The 21700-nt window shown below is 33.5% G+C and overlaps 1 protein-coding gene across 4 annotated transcripts; it reads left to right on the top strand.

Moving 5' to 3' along the window:
* The first annotated feature begins 11880 nt into the window (after positions 1-11880).
* Positions 11881-21256, top strand: LOC105772786 (homeobox-DDT domain protein RLT1). 4 transcript variants are annotated; one of them, XM_012594237.2, is made up of 19 exons: positions 11881-12317; positions 12403-12840; positions 13079-13158; positions 13600-13780; positions 13862-13998; positions 14100-14189; positions 14282-14446; positions 14580-14802; positions 16068-16168; positions 16329-16415; positions 16503-16655; positions 16731-16886; positions 17014-17223; positions 17308-18012; positions 18095-18655; positions 18794-19423; positions 19513-19617; positions 19936-20184; positions 20299-21256. In XM_012594237.2, the coding sequence occupies exons 1-19, from the start codon at positions 12176-12178 to the stop codon at positions 21040-21042; spliced, it is 5157 nt and encodes a 1718-aa protein (XP_012449691.1). In that variant the 5' UTR covers positions 11881-12175; the 3' UTR covers positions 21043-21256. The 4 variants fall into 4 exon arrangements, with proteins under 4 accessions (XP_012449691.1, XP_012449689.1, XP_012449688.1 ...); XM_012594236.2 differs by having other exon boundaries at positions 11882-12317; positions 13862-14010; XM_012594235.2 differs by having other exon boundaries at positions 13600-13998.
* The last annotated feature ends 444 nt before the right edge of the window (positions 21257-21700 follow it).

Genomic DNA, 21700 nt, shown 5'->3' with positions numbered 1-21700 from the left:
TATAGTACTTTTACCTAATTCATACACTTTGATAATATTTCTTTTGGTTGGCAATTTGGAAAGATTTTATTTCCCTTGTAACTTTAATTGAGCATAAACAATAATAAATAATAAGTCTGATTTATTGGTTTTCATAAATTAAAAAAATTAAGTATTAAAAATTAAGAACTGAATTTAAATTATAAAATTTATTTGGTATATTACTTTTTTGTCTATTTATTATTTTCTGTACTTTTTGTAGGAAATTTTTATCTAATAATTTTTATTCTGCATTATCAAACAAGTTTAAAAAATTAAGTTAGTTATGATATTAATTTTTAATTGATTTATTTTTCCACCACTTTATCTAGTGGAAACACAGCCTTAATAAAAAGGTTTTGGGAACTTTGAAAATATAGGTTGGAGTCTCACTCTATGTAAATCATATGCTGGTAAAAGTACCATGGAAGCCCCTATATTAGGAGTTTTATTGCATTTTGCTCTCTCAACTTAAAAAAAACAAGCTAATTACTCATTGTACATTAGATCAAAAAACAAATTGGTCCTTTCCTTTAAACATTTCATCACTTTGTAATGTTAAAAACTAGTGTGACTAACAAAATAACCAAACAGTGATGTGTACCACATGCTGGTGTTCAAGGACCCATTGTTAACAATAAAAATGGATGAAATTTTTAATAGAAGAACCAATTTATTATTTGATCTAACGTATAAGGACTAATTTGACCATTTTTTCTAGTTTAGGGGCCAAAATGTAATACGACTTTTAGTACATGAGCCTACATGATACCTTTACATCATGTGTGAATTCTCTCTTAATTCTTTTTATAATTTAAGACCCACCATGTGTGTGGCTTCTGTCCATATTTATTTTGATTTAGGTCAAGTCTAAATATATGGACCAAAAAGCAATTTGACTATTTTTTGAAAGGTTATGGGTTAAATTTTGCTAAAAAAAAGAATAAGAAGAAAGGTCAAACTAACATAGTGTAAATATAGAGTATTAAATATATCATTATGCCAAAAACAATAATATATCATATAAATAAGTGAATATCTCAATGTCTATCATTAAAATGAATCATTGACAAACATGATATAAAATTGGAGAAAATATTTGGTACATTGTGAGTAGAGTTTTAAACACTATAACCAAGTGTCAAGGGGTTGACAAGTATCTTACTGGGTATAATATAATATTAAAAAAAGACATGACAAATTTTAGGACTCCTTGTAGAATAAAAATTACACACCGCCAATATACTAAATACTCACCTATAAAATTATTTTAAATCTAATTATAACACAATACCTTATATCGCTGAATCTAAATTCAACATTCTTCAAATAGCTAGACTTACGAGTAAAACTCAAATTTAACTTGAATGTCGAAGTTCAAGTTTCATGGTGTGTAAATGTTATACGTGGGTTCTATTTAAAATTATTCTAGATTTAAGTCCCATAATGTGTGGGCCTTATCTATTTTTATTCTAATATAAGTATGTCATATTTTGATTTTCAATCTATTGAGCTTCATATTAAATTGATTCTAATTCTAGTTGATCAAATATGTACTGTTGTTCTTTATATTGTGCCTATAATTGTATATGAAATTTCTTAAAAAACATATATTAACAAAAAATCAATTAAAATTTCACATCGTTTGCTTTCAAAGTTTTTTTCCTTGTTGTACTTGGGACATGCTCTTCCAATACGTTCAACTCTCATCGTAACACCCCTAACCCGTATCCATCGTCAAAATAGGGTTACGAAGCATTACAGGGGTTTACATTTTAGAACTAACAAAAATTTTAGTACATTTAATTCATGTCTTAGGCCATGTAGGCATTCAAAATAGGGACACACGACCGTGTCCTAGCCTGTGTCCATGCCCGTGTAACTCACTGACTTGGGTCACACGGCCAAACCACATGCCTGTGTACCAAGCCGTGCACCCTTCGAAATAATCTCACATGCCCGTGTGTCAGGACGCGTGAAAACTGGAGGGCATACTGACTTGTGTCACACGGCCAATTCACACGCCTGTGTGCTAGGCCGTGTGAGGCTACTGACCTGTTTTCTTTAGAAGTTACAGGGGACACACGACCGTGTTACTTGACCTTGTGGACAAAAATAGGTCATTTTCCAAGCCATATTTCTCACCTAAATTGGTACCAACCTACACACAACAATTTGCATATCCATGACATAAATAGGCATTCAAAACCAACCAACATAAAGCTTATAACATGTTATAACATCACATACAACCATGATACTCATAATCACCTCAATTTGCCATTTGTAACATGCCAATTATGTCTCCAAAATTAGGGGTGAGCAAAACTCGATTCGACTCGAAAAAATCGAAAAAAAATTCGAATTTCGAGTTAAATGAATCGAGTTATTCGAGTTAATCGAGTTATTCAAATCAACTCGAATTTTTTTTCGAATTTCGAGTTCGAATCGAGTTGAGTTTTCGAATTCGAATAACTCGAATAACTCGAATAATTCGAATAATTCGAATATCAAACTATAATATTTTACATTTTTACCCCAAACTCCCAAACCTTTTTACTTTTCCCTCAAAACTTTTACTCCTTCCCACTTTCCCCCCAAAACTTTTACTCCCCTCCCCTCCCAACCCTCCAATCTACCCAAAATCCATTTCCCACCAAAATTTTACTCTCCCATTTATTTTTTCTCAAAATTTTACTCCCCAAAACCCTCAAAACCTTTTATTTTCCCCCAAAATTTTTACTCCCTCTCACTTTTCCCCTAAAACTTTTATTCCCTTCCCATCTCACCTCTCATCTATCCCAAACCCTCCCTCCTCCAATTTTTTTTAATATATTCCCTCCAAATTTTACTCCCCCTATTTACTTTCCCTCAAACTTTTATTCCCAAAACTTTTTATTTTTCCCTAAACTTTTACTTCTCACCCTTTACTCTCAAATAAAAATCAAAATTATCCAAAAATCACTAAACATAAATAGTAATAATTTTATTTATATCTACTATTTATATTATTAAATTAAATTTCACATTTTATATTATTTATATTATTGAATTGTTTAGTCATATTGAATATTTATATTAAAATTGAATTACTAATTATGCCATAAAATATTCGTGTTAAAATTTTATATTGGTATCAATTTCACATTTTATTTTTAAAATAACTTTTATTAAAAATCATATTTTACATTTAATATATTTTTAATTCTAAAATACATAGTGACAAGAATCAAGATAATTGAAACAACTAAGCAAGCAAAGAAGCTAACCAATATATAAAAAATTAATAAATAAATTATGAAGTGATGAAAGTTAATAAAAAATTTGATTAAGGTTAACAAATTTTATTACGATGGGTGACAATGGTTACAAGGACCCAAAATTATTTTTTAAAATTTAACTCGAACAAATATATTCGATTCGATTCGATTCGAATTCCATCTCACTTGACTCGATTCGAGAGAACTTCAAATAAAGTTAAGATGATAAAATGAGATTCGAAAACTCGATTAACTCGAAAATTTTCGATTCGATTCGATTCGATTCGATCGAATGCTCACCCCTATCCAAAATCTACCTAAATGGTTAAACACACATATGCATCATTGTGCCTAAAACTTAACATGTATGACACTTATCAAACTCAACTATTTGGTACCTAAAACACCAATTCACAAACAAGACATTTGCATGGCAACCATACACTGCATATAATAAATCCATTTACATATTTACATAACAAAATATGTATCCACAATACAAGCCAATTCAAATGGCTAAAACACAACAAAACATATAGGCTACCATTAGCCAAAATAACCTATACATGCCATTAAACCCAAATATTTAACCAAAAGTACCAAAATAGCCGATAGATAGTGTGATGAGATCTCCGACAACTTCCAATCCGAACGAGCTTCCGAAACACTATAAAACACAGAAAATAACACAAAGTAAGCAATTAAACTTAATAAGTTTGTATAACTAAAAACATAACTTACTATTCAACCGCAATTTAGACAAGTAAATTAAGGCATAACACAATTCAATTTGGCCCCAAAAGCCTAACACATATCCACCAACCAAGTTAGCCATGAATGCATTTGTCATATAACTACCAAGTATTTCACATCAATACCTGTACAAGCTCATATCGAACTCATATAACCTCGTAACAACACTGTACCCGTTGAACCACTTAGAATAATATCGGATATGCGGGAATCTCGCACACTATGTGCCAATACGTGGTCAAAACCACTACAATCTCATATTAATGCTCTCTCTTGAGCCATAACTGGGTTTGCTCACACAAGCTGTCAGTCAAGACGTAGCTACATGGTGCTGCTCACACAAGCTGTAAAGTATTCGCAGCACATGCCAGAAACTCAGCCACTGGTAGGACGTACAAGACCAGCACCCAAAACACGGTAACCCCTAATGACATGTTATTTGTATCCTATTTATTCCTAAGCTTAAACTGGGATCCGTAAGTCACCGAAACTTCGTCAGAGATTTTCGTAGAGCCATAATACAAATATTATAACACACAAGCATTTAAATCACATATAATTTAATGCTAGTTAAATAAACGAACTTACCTCAAACTCGTAAGGGGAAAAATGATCGTTTATTCCAATACTTTGTCCTTTCCCTGATCTAAATCTGTACGTTGCTTTTCTTGATCTATATAATCAAATTTAACTAATTCAAACTCCATCCTAATCAATTTAGTCCAAAAATCATGTTTCGGCAAAATTACCATTTTGCCCCATATATTTTTGACTTCTTTACAATTTAGTCCCTAGGCTCGTAAAATGAAATTCATTCAATTTTATCCCTACCCAAGCCTATCCGAAAATTAAACATCCTTATAGCAGCCCATATATTTCACATATTTACACTTTTACCACACAATTTATCACATTTCTCATTTTAATTCCTATTTGACAAATTTATCAAAAATTCATTTACAATAGTTGTTTATCTAACAACAACCATTATTTTTCTACCATTAAACTTCAAAACCATAACATGCACATCATTGGAAAATCTCAAACACTTTAATAGTTTCACAAATTAGTCCCTGGGCTAGCTAGATTAAGCTACAACGATCCCAGAAACATATAAATTATCAAAAACGGGACAAAAATCATACCTAATTGAAGGCTTAAAGATGGTCGAATAACCTAGCTTCTATGGCTTTCTCTTCTTCCATTTTCGGTTGAAGAACATAAGAAATATCAAAGCCTTTTTAATTGTTTTTTAACTTATTATATCATTACTAACTAAATTACAAAACTAACATTTATAAACATTATTTATTACACAAAATGCCAAGCCATCACAATCCACTATCTCTTAAACGGGCTATTTACCAAATAAGGACTTTCAGATTAAAATTCTATAGCTATTTAATACCTTTAGCTATTAGAACTCAACTTTTGCATTTTATGTGATTTAGTCCTTTTCATCAAATTGAACATGTAAACGTTAAAATTTCTTAATGAAATTTTTATACGGTAACACTATCATGTTGTAGATGATGAAATAATATTAAAATAATTTTTTTGACCTCAGATTTGTGGTCTTAAAACTACTGTTCTAATTTTACTGAAAACGGGTTATTACATATCCTAATCATCATACCATTTTTCCATTGCATTCTATTTTGTGACCATGCTTTATAATAGGACATGGTGAATTGATATTGTACTCATATATCATTGATCATTGTGATGGATATCTTCATATTTGCTTTCACCAAAGCCATTTTAATGTCACAAATGATGTTGAATTCAATTTTCGATGATCTTGCAACACCTTCAACAATACAAGTACGTGGATCATTATATTTCTTTATCTCACATACCTGCTTCTTTTCCTAAATGATGTCATAATACGTGCAACATATTTGGTCATAATAGATCTTCCAATTTTGTAATCTGTTGAATGCTTGATATTGTAGTGTTTTTTTTGTTGAGAGAACAACCTATTTCAAAAAGAACTTTATACTAAAACACAATTTGTTAGAATTTGAAGAATAATTCACATGCTTTGATCTTAGATAAGGAAATTTAGGAAATCCTAACACATGCATTGTGCCAATGTCATTGTTGTGCATGTGGGATGGAGGTTTATACGATGATAGATTTTCGATTATTCCTTTAGAATTATTGGGTACTTCGTCATCAGAATCAATAATATTCGTGACATTTGGAACATCCTCAAGCTCAATAAATAATCTTGTTTCAACATTTTCAACGTTGATATATTTGGTTGGTTCTTCATTGGTTTCATTGTATTCTACTTTATTCTCAAGTGGATGTCCCTTGGTGATGTACCAGCTTGGGTCAACATCATTCAACATCAACAATGTTATGTTAAAATCTGATGTTCTTACAAAATATCTCTCTATAGAACTTTATGGGATTTCGCATAAGGATTTGAAGCACATGAATTTGGCTTACCAAAGTTGAAATCGACTATGCTCATGAAATGTTTCCTCATATAACTTGATGGGATCTCCATGTATGAGTTACTATCAATCCCAGCTATTAAGTTGAAGTTGCAATCTAGGGCACTTATAGAAAAATTCTTCCTCGTTAATGATTGCGATATCTCTGAATACGACCTTTCCAACAACGATGTGGAACTATTACCAATGTTGTTGAAACTGAATTGGCCTGCCAGATTGGTTGGATCGAGAATTTACTAGTATATCAATTTGAAGTAGTGAGAAATGGTTGAGTTGCAAATCACAAACTATGAACCAATTTTTCTATTTTGGGCATAAATTTATTGGGCTAAACAATCCCAAACACTTAAAAAGTTAATAAACCAAATCCAAGCACCCAACTCCAAGAAATTAAATAAATAATAAAGTTAAAAGAAAAACAACCTAAATTCCCTAATTTGTTGATATGTTGTAATTGGATATGTCAAATTAAGCTCTCTAGAACACTTGAAGAGTTTGTTCACAAACAATTTATGAGTCTTTTCTATGTTTTTCATTAATTTTTAGTCTTTAGTACTAATGATCGTTTTTATTTGATTTTTATCCTTTTTGAGACCCAATTTGGCAAAATGGTGCCATCAAGAGCCTAATGGTGTACTTGATTTGTATAGGGGGATAACGACAACCAAACCTTAAGGAAAAATGCACCTGACGTGGGTGACGCAACACTAATGCCAGGGTGCCGCAACACCGAGCCTTCATCACCTCAAGGGAGTAAGACTTTAATGGGAAACCAACCCAAAACAATTTGTCGAGGATGTTGCGACATTGAAAGTGTTGTGTCGTTATACCAAGCCCGAAGTCGTGACTCCCTGTAACACCCCTAACCCGTATCCATCTCCAAAATAGGGTTATAGAGTATTACCTGAGTTTATAAATTAATTTACAGACATTTCATTTCATCAAGCATTCATATTTATAATCAATCAAAATCAAAACATTAATGAGCTAACGTTGGCCAATTTAACTTATACATGCCATTATAACCAAAATCAAATCATCTAAAATCATCGATAGAACCAATGGATAGTGTGATATATCTCCGACAAGCTTCCAACCCAATCGAGCTTCCGATAATCATTTCAATGCATCTAATAATTATACACATTACCAATAATAATTCAATTCCAATAATAAAACACATATTTATATAATATTCATCACCAAATAACATTCACTTTGATTAAAATTATACAGAATATAGTTCATACGAGCTTACCAGGCTAAATTGCAGAAATACCAAAATTTAGGGACATTTTTGGTAATTTTCTATTTTCCTTGAATTTCCACCCAATCTTGATCTAAATTAATATTTCAATCAATTTATTAATTTAAATAATAAAACAATTCAATTCATGCAATTTGGTCACTTTTTGACATTTTACAAATTTACCCTTAAAATTTTACTTTTATTCAATTTAGTCCCTGAACCTCAAACATGCAAATTAGCCATTTTAATGAAAACTCATGTTAGTTGAATAATCATATATTTTCCTCCTCCTCCTCTCCATTCCACATCCTTAATGTATATAACATGCTTATATGTAACATTATCTATAATTTCACTATTTATTTATATGTTCATTCAAAGCTGTCCACTTGAGTCATAGTCATTGAATTTATGATATCTAGAGCTATGGAACTCCAAATTTAGATCCGATAATTTTTCCTGAAACTAGACTCACATATATTTTTACTATAAAATTTTTAGAATTTTTGGTTTAGCCAATTAGTACAGTTTATTCTTTAAACTCTCCCCTATTTCACTGTTCGACAGTTCCGACCCATCTTTACTAAAAATTAATTTTCTTATTGTACAGAAGTCAAATGATGTTCCCATTTGTTTCTCTTGAAAATATACTAATTAATAAATCTAAGCATATAAATTATATCCCATGATTATTTTTGTACAATTTTTAATGATTTTCCCAAGTCAGAGCAGGGGATTCTGAAATCATTCTGACCTTGTCTCACAAACTTTATTATATCTCATGATTTATAATTCCATTGCTTACACTGTTTCTTCTATGAGAAACTAGACTCGTTAATATTTAATTTCATATTTTATTTATCTTCTAATTTGATTCTCACGATTTTTGGTGATTTTTTAAAGTTAGACTACTGCTGCTGTCCAAAACTGTTTTAATGCAAGATGTTGATTACTAAGTTTATAACTCCCTTATTAATCCTTTTCTCTATAATATTTCCCATCACTTTCTCTTATTTCCTTCACTAATATATCAAGAACATAAGATCTTATTTAAGAGAACTCTACTATAACATCATTTCCATGCTTTTTCAATAATATCAAACTTAAAAATATATTGAAATCTTGATGTTCTTACCTTGTCCTATTAGTTTCAACCTTTAACTTTATTTTCTCACTCCTCCAGCTTCTCTTCCGAATCTAACTTGATGGTCTAACTCCCCATAGTCTCCTTGTTATCTTTCTCTCTTGATGGATATAGAAATTCTTTTGATTTCTAAGTGAAAATGGTGAGTATTTGGTGAAAGGACCAAATTGTAAAGAAAATAAAGTTTCTTTCCTTCTTTTCTCTTCATACGTTGGATGCATGGGAAGAAGATGATGATTCTTCATCTTTCCTTCCATATATATACTAAATAGAATAATAATAAAATATTATTTAAAATTAAATTAAAATATTAATAAACTAATATTTATTTAATTAATTAATCTAAAATATCTCCAACATCATCATTATCTTCTAGATTTCTCTTTCTTCTAATTGACCATTTTGCCCTTTATGATCTTTTAAAATTTCATTCTTAGTCATCACTTAATTTGGTAAAATTACGATTTAGTCCTCATAATTCTTCACCTATTCAATTTGGTCCCAATTCATCCATTTTCCTTAGTTTCTAAATTATTCTACCCTTAAAATATTTACACTATTGGTCCTTAAATTTTTCATATTTACACTTTAGCCCCTAAAATTTTGAGTATTTACTATTGGACAACAAAATTTTTCTCACTTTTGCGATTTAATCCTTTCTTGAATTAATATGTCATAATATACTTCCCAATGTTGACATAACTCAAAATTACCATTTTTATCACTTTATTATCTTATTTTACTATTTCAGGGATATTATCTTACTTTCTTACTGTAGTAATTTTCCGGGTATTACACTCTCAGCCTTCAAAGCCGTGATACCACTGTTGATGGTTGAAGTGAAGGAGCCAGAGCCACTGTTGAGGATGTCATGACACTAGCTAGTCAATGTTGCGACACCAAAGTTTAGGTGTGGCGACACTGAAGCCTGACAGGGTGAAAAATATTGCAAGGGTAGTTTTATGTCCAACAAAAACACACGTCAACCCATATGCCAATGGCATTTTTGTCAAGTTTTAGGATTGAATTTTAGCTATATTAAAGGCATTTTTGGTTGTCAAAAAAAAATGAGCCAATTTTTTCATCTTTTTAGCTTAGATTTATTCTTTTCTCCATTTTTAAGTTTTAGTTCTTTACCTTTCTTATCTTGGTAGTGGTAGTTGGTAGTTTTCTTAGTTTTTATTGTAGTTTTTACTTCCTTGCACTTAGGTACAAAAATCTTAATTTGTATTTTGATTTTCCTTTAAATCCTTTAATAGATTTCAGCTTTGTTAACTCTCAAAAGTGTAAAAACCCTAACTTTAGTTGTGCTTTATTCTTCATTGTTGCTGCTATTATCTTTTACAAAAGCTCCATAAAGAGTTTTGAAGATTTTCTTAACCTTGTTTTTTATGATTTCTTTAATGAATCATTTGAGCATATATTTGATTGATGTTTGTGTGTTGAGGATGAGTAGTAACTAAATCTCATGGTGGTTGGTTGATGAAAATGTTGCATGATTAGTTTTTGGGTTAAGAACTAAATCGTAACAATTTGACTAAATCGAATAGACTTCAAAACTAGGAATTGACACATCTAGGTGAACAATTAAATATGTGAGATTGAGATGAGAGCCTATTAAGAACCAATTTGATTGTCCTGATTTAGTTTAGTGAGATCGAGAGATAAACCAGACTAAATTGTCTAATTTGGTAAAATGGCGACTGAAAGGTAAAATTGAACCAATTAGGAGTTCAAACCCTTTAAACCCCTAACCCAAGAATTTATTAGCAACATGGAAGTCAACTAACCACTTTAGCCCTTTGAATTGATATTTGTGAACTTTTGATTGTTTTGCAATTTAGTTCTTCTAGGTGTTAGATAGAGTAATTAATCTTTTATGATGAGTTGTCGTATTATAATATTTAGCGAGTAGCTAGCTAGACTTCATAAATATATGCATTTTCATTGTTAGTCACTTTATCACCCAAGCTCTACTGGGTCCGATCATCAGAATACTCCGTGTTCCGTTGTAAGATAAATATTAAAACTAATCTGTCACACTTGTAGGTAAGCTGCTTTAATTTTGATAGTTTTGCATTGATCCTTTGCCTCGAGGTACGCACGCCGAGGAGCGATCATCTGCCGTGTACCTACTAAAAGTCTAAAACACTAGAAGAAAATTTTGCTGCTATTTGTTGTGTTGACTGTCGATTGCTTCTCTGCTTCTTTTCAGCTCTTCTCTCATTTCAAGTTTCAACTCTTCTCTAATTTCAAGTTTCAAACTTAGTAGTCGTTGATTGTTGCTTCCAACAATTGTCAACATCCATTTCTTGCTTTGAAGATTAGTTTTGAAAGGTAAGGATAAGATTTTGATCATATTTTGTTTTTTCTCCTCCCTCATTGTTTTGAAAGAAAGGGTCCTTAATGCTGATTGAGTGGTTAACATTAGACAAAAATGTATCTGGTAGGGTGTATTTTTTTAGTTAACAAATGCACTTTTTAAATTAAATTTATAGCTAAGCAATTAGTAAATTGTGTCAAGAAAGACCAAAAAAAAAAAAAATCAGGGTCCTTAACGCTGACGTGGTGGCTAACGTTAGACAAAAACGTATTTGGTAGGGCGTGCTTTCCTAGTTAACAAATACACTTTTTAAATTAAATTTACATAAAATATATAAATATTAATGTCTAAATTTGTTATTATACTAATCAAAATTATGTACAATCGGTTCTATAGTTAATTTTCTTTGATTAATCACTTCCGAAATTAAATAGAGATTAAATTATTTTAATTTTTTAAGAGAATTAATTTGTTTAATATCAAAATTGAGAAAGAGAAAAGAGGGTTTTTCCCAATATTTTTCCTTTTAAAAGCGTACCGCAATATTATTAACACATTGTTTAGACATTTGAGACGCTAAAAAATCAAATTCGATAAAAGACAAAAAGAAAATAAAAGAAGATTAATTATTTCGTACCAAAAAAGAAAAATTTATTATGGAGTTTGAAAATGTAATTGGACTCGAGAAACACTGCTGTTGCTGTAATTGCATTGTTCATAATTTCACTTTTATTATATTTATTTTCCATTTATTTTAATTTATTTTTTGAAATTCATTGTTCTTGATTTGATAATAATTCTCATCCAATTCCCTTTCTTGACTTTCACGATATTTCGTGGTGTTTTTTTTTGAGAGAGAAAAGGAATAAAGGAGAGAAAAAAAGAGGGGCAAAAGAAAAGCTTATTTTGTTGAAACCCTAAAATTTTATGCTCTTTTGAAATTTTTTTTTTGGATCTGCTTCAATGGAGGCTGGTTCAGAAGGTGAGAATAATCAGATCAATAATCCGAATAAGAATGTTAGTAGTTCCAATGAAGGCAACGTTAAGCCTAAACGACAAATGAAGACTCCGTTTCAACTCGAAGCTCTGGAGAAAGCTTATGCTCGTATGTTGTGTTCAATCTCCCTTATCTTTTTAACCATTTTTTTTTAATTTTCTGGTGATTTTTGTTTTGTGTTTCATTTTGCTAGTGGAGACTTATCCATCGGAAGCGACGCGAGCGGAATTGTCGGAGAAATTGGGATTATCGGATCGGCAGTTACAGATGTGGTTTTGTCACCGGAGATTGAAAGAAAAGAAGGATACTCCTACGAAAAAACCGCGAAAAGTTGCTGCGTTACCGCCAGAATCTCCAATCGATGAGTTGCGGGCCGGGCCGGGTCCGGACTATGGATCAGGGTCAGGTTCGGGGTCAAGTCCTAATATGGACACAAGGAAGTTGGGGGGAAGCTCTTCTCGAGGGATGACGGAGGATGTGCAGACAGTCAGGAGGTATTATGAGTCACAACAGTCGATAATGGAGCTCAGGGCAATTGCTTGTGTGGAGGCACAGTTGGGAGAGCCATTGCGAGATGATGGACCTATGCTTGGCATGGAGTTCGATCCATTGCCTCCTGATGCTTTTGGAGGTATACCTTAACTGTTTTTAGGTTGTTTGAATGTTTGGTCATTATGTTGCTGTATAATATTTATACTTTTGTTGAATGTAGACTACATTTGTGCTTTATTATTCATGGACTTGTATAGAGTTGCAAGTTTCAGTTTGTTTTTTCTTGGTAGTTTGTTCAGTGTAGTTTATATGGTAGGCCTTGTAGGTGGAAATGCTTGGATTTTATTTTAATTTGTTTTCCCCCCTTTTGTAAACAGCAATTCCCGAGCCACATAATAGGTCTGGACATCCTTACGAGAGCAAAGTATATGAGCGACATGATGGCTGGTCAAGCAAAGTTTGTTTCTCAAACTCCATTTACATATAACTACCAGTATATTTAGAAATTAGAATACTTTATACTGTAATGCAGTTGTGATGATTTCTCAGCGGTAGGGTGAATTTTCCATCTGTTCTTCCAAATGGTTTGACTTCTAATTTGGCACCAATATATATTGCTGAACTTTTTGTTTTGGAAAGCTAGTTATCCCTTCATCACCCATGTTTCTGTGGGACGGGTTAACTGGTTATATAATGTGGCTTTTTTCTTATGCTGGCTTTTTGTAGTTGTTTTTGACTAGGTTGTTTAAATTGATATGCTGTTGGCATGATTATCTTTGATCTTTCTTTAGCTTTGAAGTTATGTTTGTTTAACATGTAAAATGCTTATTTGTTCTAAAGTTATATTACCTAGTTAGTTGGGTTGGCTTATTGATATTGTATATACTAATAATCTCAGGTTGCTGCAAGGGCTTTTCATGAGTATCAGTTTCTTCCAGAGCATTCAAGTCTTAGATCTGATGCATATGGACTTGTTACTCAGTCTCATTTTCATGAATCCCCGGTCAGTGGTGTGAGGGGTAGAGCTTCACCGTTTGTTCATGGAGAGGAACCATTGTCCAGGATTCATGGCATTCAAGGTCATGGATCTCGAGCTCTTGTGTTACCTCAGCAAGGAATAATTCCTTCATCATCTCATGTGGCTGATGATTCTCTTGCAGAAAGGGAATCATTAACGAATGGGAGAAATGCTCCGTCTATTTGCCATCCGGTGTTGGGGTCTGAAGATTTATACATGCTGTCTGCTGAGCAAACCTTGAATAATGATGCTGATCCACGGATCGATAGGAAACGCAAGGTGTCTAGCTTGGTATAATATGTTATATATATTACCTATTTCCTTCCTTGATTCTAATTCTGTATATCATTTATTTCATTTATCATTTTTTTTCCTTGTAGAGTGATGAAACTAGAATTGCAAAGGAAGTTGAGGCACATGAGAACAGGATTCGTAAAGAGCTTGAGAAACTAGACCATAAAAGGCGAAAGGTTTTCTGTTTTTTAAATTATTATTGACCACGAACATTGCTTCCAAGGGAATCCTCTATATTCACTCGTATTATTAAAATTGTTTTTATCAGAGTGAAGAGAGGATGAGGAAAGAAATGGAAAGGCTTGAACGTGAAAGAAGGAAGGAAGAAGAGAGGTTGATGCGTGAGAAGCAGAGGGAAGAAGAGAGAACACAACGAGAGCAGAAACGTGAAATGGAAAGAAGACAAAAGTTTTTGCAGAAAGAATACTTGAGAGTAAGAATATTTTGCAAATGATGTCCTGACCTTAATCATAAGTGATGAATATTTTCTTTCTCCTTTCTAGTCATGATGAATATTTTCTTTCTCTTTTATAGTCATGACTTATAATTTTGGGGTTTACCTTTAGGCTGAGAAAAAGAGACAAAAGGAAGAGCTGCGAAGAGAGAGAGAGGAGGAGAGACGTAGAGTTGCCAGGGAAAAGGCTACTGCACGGAAAATTGCTAAAGAGTCTATGGATCTTCTTGAAGATGAACAGCTAGAACTCATGGAGTTGGCTGCTGCTAGGAAGGGAATATACTCAATTATTCATCTTGAACATGATACCTTGCAAAATCTTGAGTCATTTAGAGGTAAATATCACTTGAAGTCTTGAATTGCATTTGTCTACTTGCTTTTATTTAATTTGGCTTTGATTGGTGAGCTTTTTGGATCTCCACAGTTGAAAATAATATATTTTCAGATTTTCCTGAGATTTTTTTTGCCCCATTCTATGGTAAATCTCACTTGAATTGCATTTGCCTATTTGTACTTTGATTGGTAAGCATTTTGGATAGCAGAAAAATCTTTCAGATTCTTTTGATCTTTTTCATTTGAATGAAAATAGTTGATGCCACTAATATAATGAATGTTTCTAAGTGGTTTGTTGGAGTAATTTTATGTTCCCTGTAAAGAACAATTAAAATAATTTATTGTTTAGGAGGGATATGATACTAGGTGTGCTTAGGGTTGAGTAGTTGATTGAGTTGAGTCAAATTGGGTTAAAAAATTTCGAGTTAGTTGAGTTTACTAGTCTTATTTTTTCAACTAGATTTGAAATTTTATTGAATCGAGTCGAAGGAAAAGAAATTTGAGTCAAGTCGAATAAATCATTTGAGTTAAAATAGATATTCTATCATATTTAGCATGATAAAGGAAGTCCTATAGAATTTTACTTGAATTAAAGCCCACTTTAAAAATTAGAAATCATCACGAGACACAATTTTAAATGGAAAATTGTTTAATGAAAAGGTTAATGCCTTGAGACTTGAGATCTCACTCTTAGCTATCAACAAGTGATTTAAAAAAAAAACCAATGAGAGAAAGTTAGGGAGTTTCACCAAAAAATAATAGAACATCTGTTTAGACTAATAGATCGAAAAGCCATACTAGTTAGATGACTAATCTGAACATTAAATACCAACATCAACGAGTCTTCTAGTTTTTGTAAAAAAATCAGCTTGATTGGACCACAGGTGATCTTTCGAATGTTGACTTGATCAAAACTTTGCACAATAGGTAGGGTTGAATTATATTTAATTATTTGAATTATTCGAGTTATTTGAACAACTCGAGTTGTACATTTTAAATCCGAGCTAAACTATTGAATTTGAACTATTTAATCGAGTTGACTTGAACAACTCAAACTATTTAATTTGAAATTCAAAAATTTAATTGGTTTTTCAAATCGAGTTGGATTCTGCTCGCCTTAGGTATCCTAGTCATATATCTATCACTTGGATTTGCAGAAAGATTGTGATATGTTTCCCTTACTGTTTATTCTTATTTTTAATGATTCTTTGATTTTTCAATTCTTGATGGGTTTTAGCTGATGATAACCCTAATATTTCTGTTTTAGATTCATTAAGCGTGTTCCCGCCCAAGTCTGTGCAATTGAAAAGACCATTTGACATTCAACCGTGGATTGATTCAGAGGAGAATGTTGGGAATCTTCTCATGGTATAACATACTTGCCGGTTTTTCATCTGCTATAAGTTACATATCTAGTGATCTTTATATCTTTGAGTTTGTTTCCTAAATGATTTAAGGTAAAATTATAAATATAGCCACTTTTATTTCTAAAGGTAAAAAGGACTATTAACACAGTTTCCTTTATCAGGCATGGAGATTTTTGATTACTTTTGCTGATATTCTCAGACTATGGCCTTTTACTCTTGATGAGTTTGTCCAAGCTTTTCATGACTATGTAAGTATCCAATGGAATGCCTTGTTTTCTAATTTTCATTTTTAGTTCAGCTTCCTAGATGTGATATTGTTACAAATTTGACACCAGGATTCAAGGTTGTTGGGTGAGATTCATGTTACTCTTTTGAGATCAATAATAAAAGATATTGAAGATGTTGCAAGAACACCAGCAACTGGATTAGGGATGAATCAGTACTGTGCTGCCAACCCTGAAGGTGGACACCTTCAGATTGTTGAAGGGGTAAGTGGTGTTATAGGTTTTTCATGTTGCTTATTTTCATTGCTGCTGAACCATTTTGCATTTGGTGTTTGCCAGGCATATTCCTGGGGTTTTGACATCCGGAATTGGCAGCATCACTTGAATCCACTGACATGGCCTGAAATTTTCCGGCAATTAGCGATCTCTGCTGGTTTTGGACCTCAGTTGAAGAAACAAAAGGCAACATGGACATACACGGGTGATAATGATGAGGTTGTTGTAACTTTATTGCAGTCCTCTATTTCTGCATAATGACGACCAACTTCGTTCTCCCTTAACAGTATTTAGTGTGTCTGTTTGTCTGTATATATATGTTTATTTTTTTTATCTGGACCTGCAGGGTAAAGGTTGTGCTGATGTAGTTTCTACTCTACGCAATGGTTCAGCAGCTGAGAATGCATTTGCATTGATGCGAGAGAAGGGTCTGTTACTTCCTAGAAGATCGAGGCATCGTTTGACACCTGGAACTGTCAAATTTGCAGCATTTCATGTTCTTTCGCTGGAGGGAAGCAAAGGATTAACAGTTCTAGAACTTGCAGATAAGATTCAGGTGAGTTTGGGTTGTGTTCCTATTTGATGTCAAATTAATTTGTATGTTTACACACCTTTTCCTAATTTATCTGTTTCCTATTAGAAATCTGGACTTCGGGACCTTACAACAAGCAAGACTCCGGAGGCTTCTATTTCAGTTGCTTTGACAAGGGATGGAAAGCTCTTTGAAAGAATAGCTCCTTCAACTTATTGTGTACGACCTGCCTATAGGAAAGATCCCGCTGATGCAGAGGCCATACTAGCAACTGCAAGGAGAAAGATTCGGCAATTTGAGAATGGATTTTTAGGTGGAGAAGATGCTGATGAAGTTGAAAGAGATGAGGTGGAAAGAGATGATGTTGAAAGAGATGAAGACTCTGAATGTGATGTTGATGAGGATCCTGAAGTTGATGATATAGCTACTCCTTCAAATGCAAACAAAGTTGCTGACTACCCTAAGAATGAAGTAAATACTTGTTTAGGAAGTAAAAATTTCCATGCCTCAGCTGATGATGAATTGGATGTTCAGTCTGAATTTGATAAGGATTTTTCACCTTTCGCTTCAAATACTGTGAAGGTTGACAATGATCCAAGTAATTCTGGACAATATGTTGCCAGTGAGGAGAATGGAACAGGCAATCCTGATCAACAGAATATTGAAATTGATGAAAGTGAGTCTGGTGAGTCGTGGATTCAGGGTCTTTCAGAAGGCGAATATTCTCATCTTAGTGTTGAGGAGCGCCTTAATGCCCTTGTTGCCTTAATTGGTATTGCAAATGAAGGGAACTCTATTCGTGCTGTGCTTGAGGTAGATCTTTAGCTACAGTTTTGTCTGATTGTTCTGTTCCTTATCATTTTCTTCTTTGTAATTTCGATTTATGAATTTGCAGGATCGTCTGGAAGCAGCAAATGCTCTTAAAAAGCAAATGTGGGCTGAGGCTCAGCTGGACAAAAGTCGTCTGAAGGAAGAATGTATAATTAAAATGGATTTTCCACCTGTCATGGGAATCAAGACTGACGCTCAACTGCCTAATTCTGCCGTGGAAGGCAGCCGAAGTCCATTTCCTGTTGCTGATAATAAAAATGATGAGGCATCTCCAAGCATTCCAGAAGACCAAAAACCCTTGCTATGTTCACAAAATGTTCAAAATGACCTCAATAGTTATCCTGCTGAAAGGGCCTTGGTACTTCAAGATGCCTCCATGGGTCCAGAAAACTTCTCTGCTCAGCAGCATGGATATGCTTCGAAAAGATCACGCTCACAGTTGAAATCATACATAGCCCACAGAGCGGAAGAGATGTATGTATACAGGTCCTTACCTCTTGGCCAAGATCGTAGGCGAAATAGATACTGGCAGTTTGTTGCATCTGCTTCTAAAAATGACCCTTGTTCCGGCCAGATATTTGTTGAACTACATGACGGAAAATGGAGGCTGATTGATTCTGAAGAGGTATGCTATACTCATTAGAAAGAGAACTCTGTTGATATATGTTGGAATGAATTGCTAGACTAATCAGAAGAACGAATAGAACTTTTATAACTTATATCTGAATTTTTTTGACAATGTATTCCCTCAATTTCTTTGTAGGCTTTCGATGCTCTCTTGGCATCTTTGGATGCACGAGGAATCAGGGAATCTCATTTACGGATAATGTTGCGAAAGATTGAATCCTCCTTCAAAGAAAATGTTCGTAGGAACTTGCACTCTGCCAGGGCTATGGGCCGAAGTGGATACTCTGAGAATGAAGCTTCTGAAATTGATTCTGGTCCTGATTTTACTGGCAGTTTTGACAGTCCTCGTAGTGGGATCTGTGGGTTGAATTCTGATGCATCAGGGACATTACCTTGTTTCAAAATTCAGCTTGGGAGAAACGAAAATGAGAGAAAGTCAGCCATGGAAAGGTATCAAGATTTCCAGAGGTGGATGTGGAATGAATGTTACAATTCCTCTACTTTGTGTGCCATGAAATATGAAAAGAAGAGATGTACGCAGCTATTGGCTGTTTGTGATACATGCCTTGGCTCTCATATGCCGGAGGATGTGCATTGTAGTTACTGCCACCAGACGTTTCGCGCCTTAAACAATAATTTTAATTTCTATGATCATGAGATTCGGTGCAAAGAAAACAGGAAGCTAGACAACAAGGATAAACGTACTCTCGATTCTTCTCTCCCCATGGGAATCAACTTACTAAAGTCCTCTTGTGCTCTAGTTGAGGTGAGTTAAAACAACAGCTCACTTTCGAATTTCCTATATAAAATGGAATTCAAATTCTATGTTTTTGTCTCAAACTTTTCCCTTTGCAGGTATCTATTCCACCAGAAGCCCTTGGTTCAATGTGGGCGGAGGGCCAACGAAAGATGTGGGGCAGGAAGCTTAATGCATCTTCTTCCACAGATGAACTCCTAAAGGTTTTCATTTATTTGAAATAGTTCTAAATTCCGAAAATAATCCATTTAATTAAGGTTTTTATTTGTGGATTTATCCTATTACTGTGATCAAATTGGGATCTCAACATTTTTTGCTTTGTAAGTTGATGAAGAACTTGGCGGTTATTGCTAATAGACTAAAAGACTGCCATTTGATTGCATTCTCAAATGAAACATTGTGCGAACTTTGTATCTTATCTCTAAACTTGAGCATTTAGACTTTTAATAGTATTTGCCTCTTTCTCGTGTTTTATGCAATTTTGATGTTGGTCTCACTCGAATGTCATGTTGGCGTTGCAGCTGTTGACACAGCTCGAGAGTGCCATAAAACGAGATTATTTATCGTCCAACTTTGAAACAACGAGGGAGTTATTGGGTTCTAGTCTTCAGTCAGAGAATGATTCTTCTACTGTTTCGGTGCTTCCATGGATACCCCAAACCACTCCAGCTGTAGCTTTAAGGCTTTTGGAGCTTGATTCGTCCATCATGTATGTAAAACCAGAGAAAGTCGAACCTCCGGAGAACAGGGAAGCTAGAGCATCATATATAGTGAGTGGTTCTCGATACTTTTTTCTCCCTTCTTCGAGTCTAATATACTAATATATGGGTACATTTTACTGTGGTCTATCAAATGTAAGCTAAACGTTTTTGTCGAATATGCAGAAGCTTCCTTCAAGAACCTCTCTTTTCATCAAGAATAAAGAGCTTGAATTAAAAGAGCTAGACCAAGATGAGCCTATGAAAGAAAACTTTACCGACCTGAGTAACAGTAAACGCAGCAGCTATAAACGGGGAAGAGGCGCTCGTGAACAAGGATCTGGTAGAAAGTGGCAGAGGAAAGGTTCTGGTTCCAAATCTGATGCCGGCAAGCAAATTGTTGGAGAAAACAATAATTTAAGTTTCCAGCTCAAGCAACAAAGCCAAAGAACCGGTCAGAGTTCTGGACATGGCCGTCGAACAGTTAGAAAGAGAGCTGAAAGTAGAGCTGCTAATAGTACGATCATGGCTCGGATGAGTGATGTGGTTAAACCAAAGGCTGATGCGGTATCTGTACGAGATTTGGATGAAGAATGGAGGACTGAAAGATTTGGGATGATGGCAACGGTAAATCCTCCTGATAGTAACAGTACGGAAGAGGAGTCGGATGACGATGGGCAAGGTGAAGGATACGGACAAGGAAACTGGGAGCTAGATCTTAATGGTGCCTCTAATGGTTGGAGTCGAGAACCGATGGAAGCTAGCTATGAAGAGGATGATACTTATGAAGATGATAATGGCATTGAACAGGTGGTAGAAGAAGAATCCGATGGTGATTTGGAGATGAGTGATGCATCAGATGATGTCCCAAATGAAACTAGAAACGATATTGGGTTGGACTCGGCAGATTCCGAAGATTATAGTGATTAAACGAAGGGCTTTTCGATGGAAATTAGTTTAGATTGTACCACTTAGGGCATTTACACCTAATCGTAACTTGAGCCGAATTTGAGTTTAGTAATACCCAGCTCAAACGACTTGAAAAGCTTTGAGCTTTTTATTTTTAACATGTATTTCAATGTTTTTATATTATTATATGTGAATATTATTAACTTTAAGCTTATTATTGAGCTGATTCAGCTAAGTTCAAGTTTGGATATGAATAAATTTAATTGAATTTGAGTACAAATGTTAATAAATGAGTTTAATCGAACTCGAGTGTAAAAATAGATGTTCGATTGAGCTTGAATCGAGTAATGAGTTTCTGATTTTGAGTCGAATTCAAATTTATTAGCATTTGAGTATAACTTAGTTTGATTACACCCCTTAGTATCACTATAAAATAATAAATCAATAGCTAAAAATGAACATGGCATGAACAAGTTACTTTTTGAAGACAATGAATTACAGTCCGATTTCAAAGAATTTTCAAAATACTAATAAGATTTTAAAATGTATTTTATATTAATATTTATATATTCTTATAATTAAATTTAAAATTATATTTTATTACTTAAATTTAATTCCAACCAATATTAAATTATTATTATTCTAAAATATAAATGTAATAAAATAAGAAAAGATGACG

This window comes from Gossypium raimondii, chromosome 6 (genome assembly GCF_025698545.1).
Source record: "Gossypium raimondii isolate GPD5lz chromosome 6, ASM2569854v1, whole genome shotgun sequence".
Lineage (NCBI taxonomy): Eukaryota > Viridiplantae > Streptophyta > Magnoliopsida > Malvales > Malvaceae > Gossypium > Gossypium raimondii.
Note: the sequence above shows the minus strand (reverse complement) of the source record. Positions and strands in the feature narration are given on the sequence as shown.

What these genes read in the sequence shown, in the direction of transcription:
- LOC105772786 (XM_012594234.2), top strand. Translation starts at nt 12,176, where the DNA reads ATGGAGGCTGGTTCAGAAGGTGAGAATAATCAGATCAATAATCCGAAT. An exon ending in ATGATGGCTGGTCAAGCAAA is followed by an intron (nt 13,159 to 13,599) that starts GTTTGTTTCTCA and finishes TAATAATCTCAG; the next exon opens with GTTGCTGCAAGGGCTTTTCA. An exon ending in ATGTTGGGAATCTTCTCATG is followed by an intron (nt 16,169 to 16,328) that starts GTATAACATACT and finishes TTCCTTTATCAG; the next exon opens with GCATGGAGATTTTTGATTAC.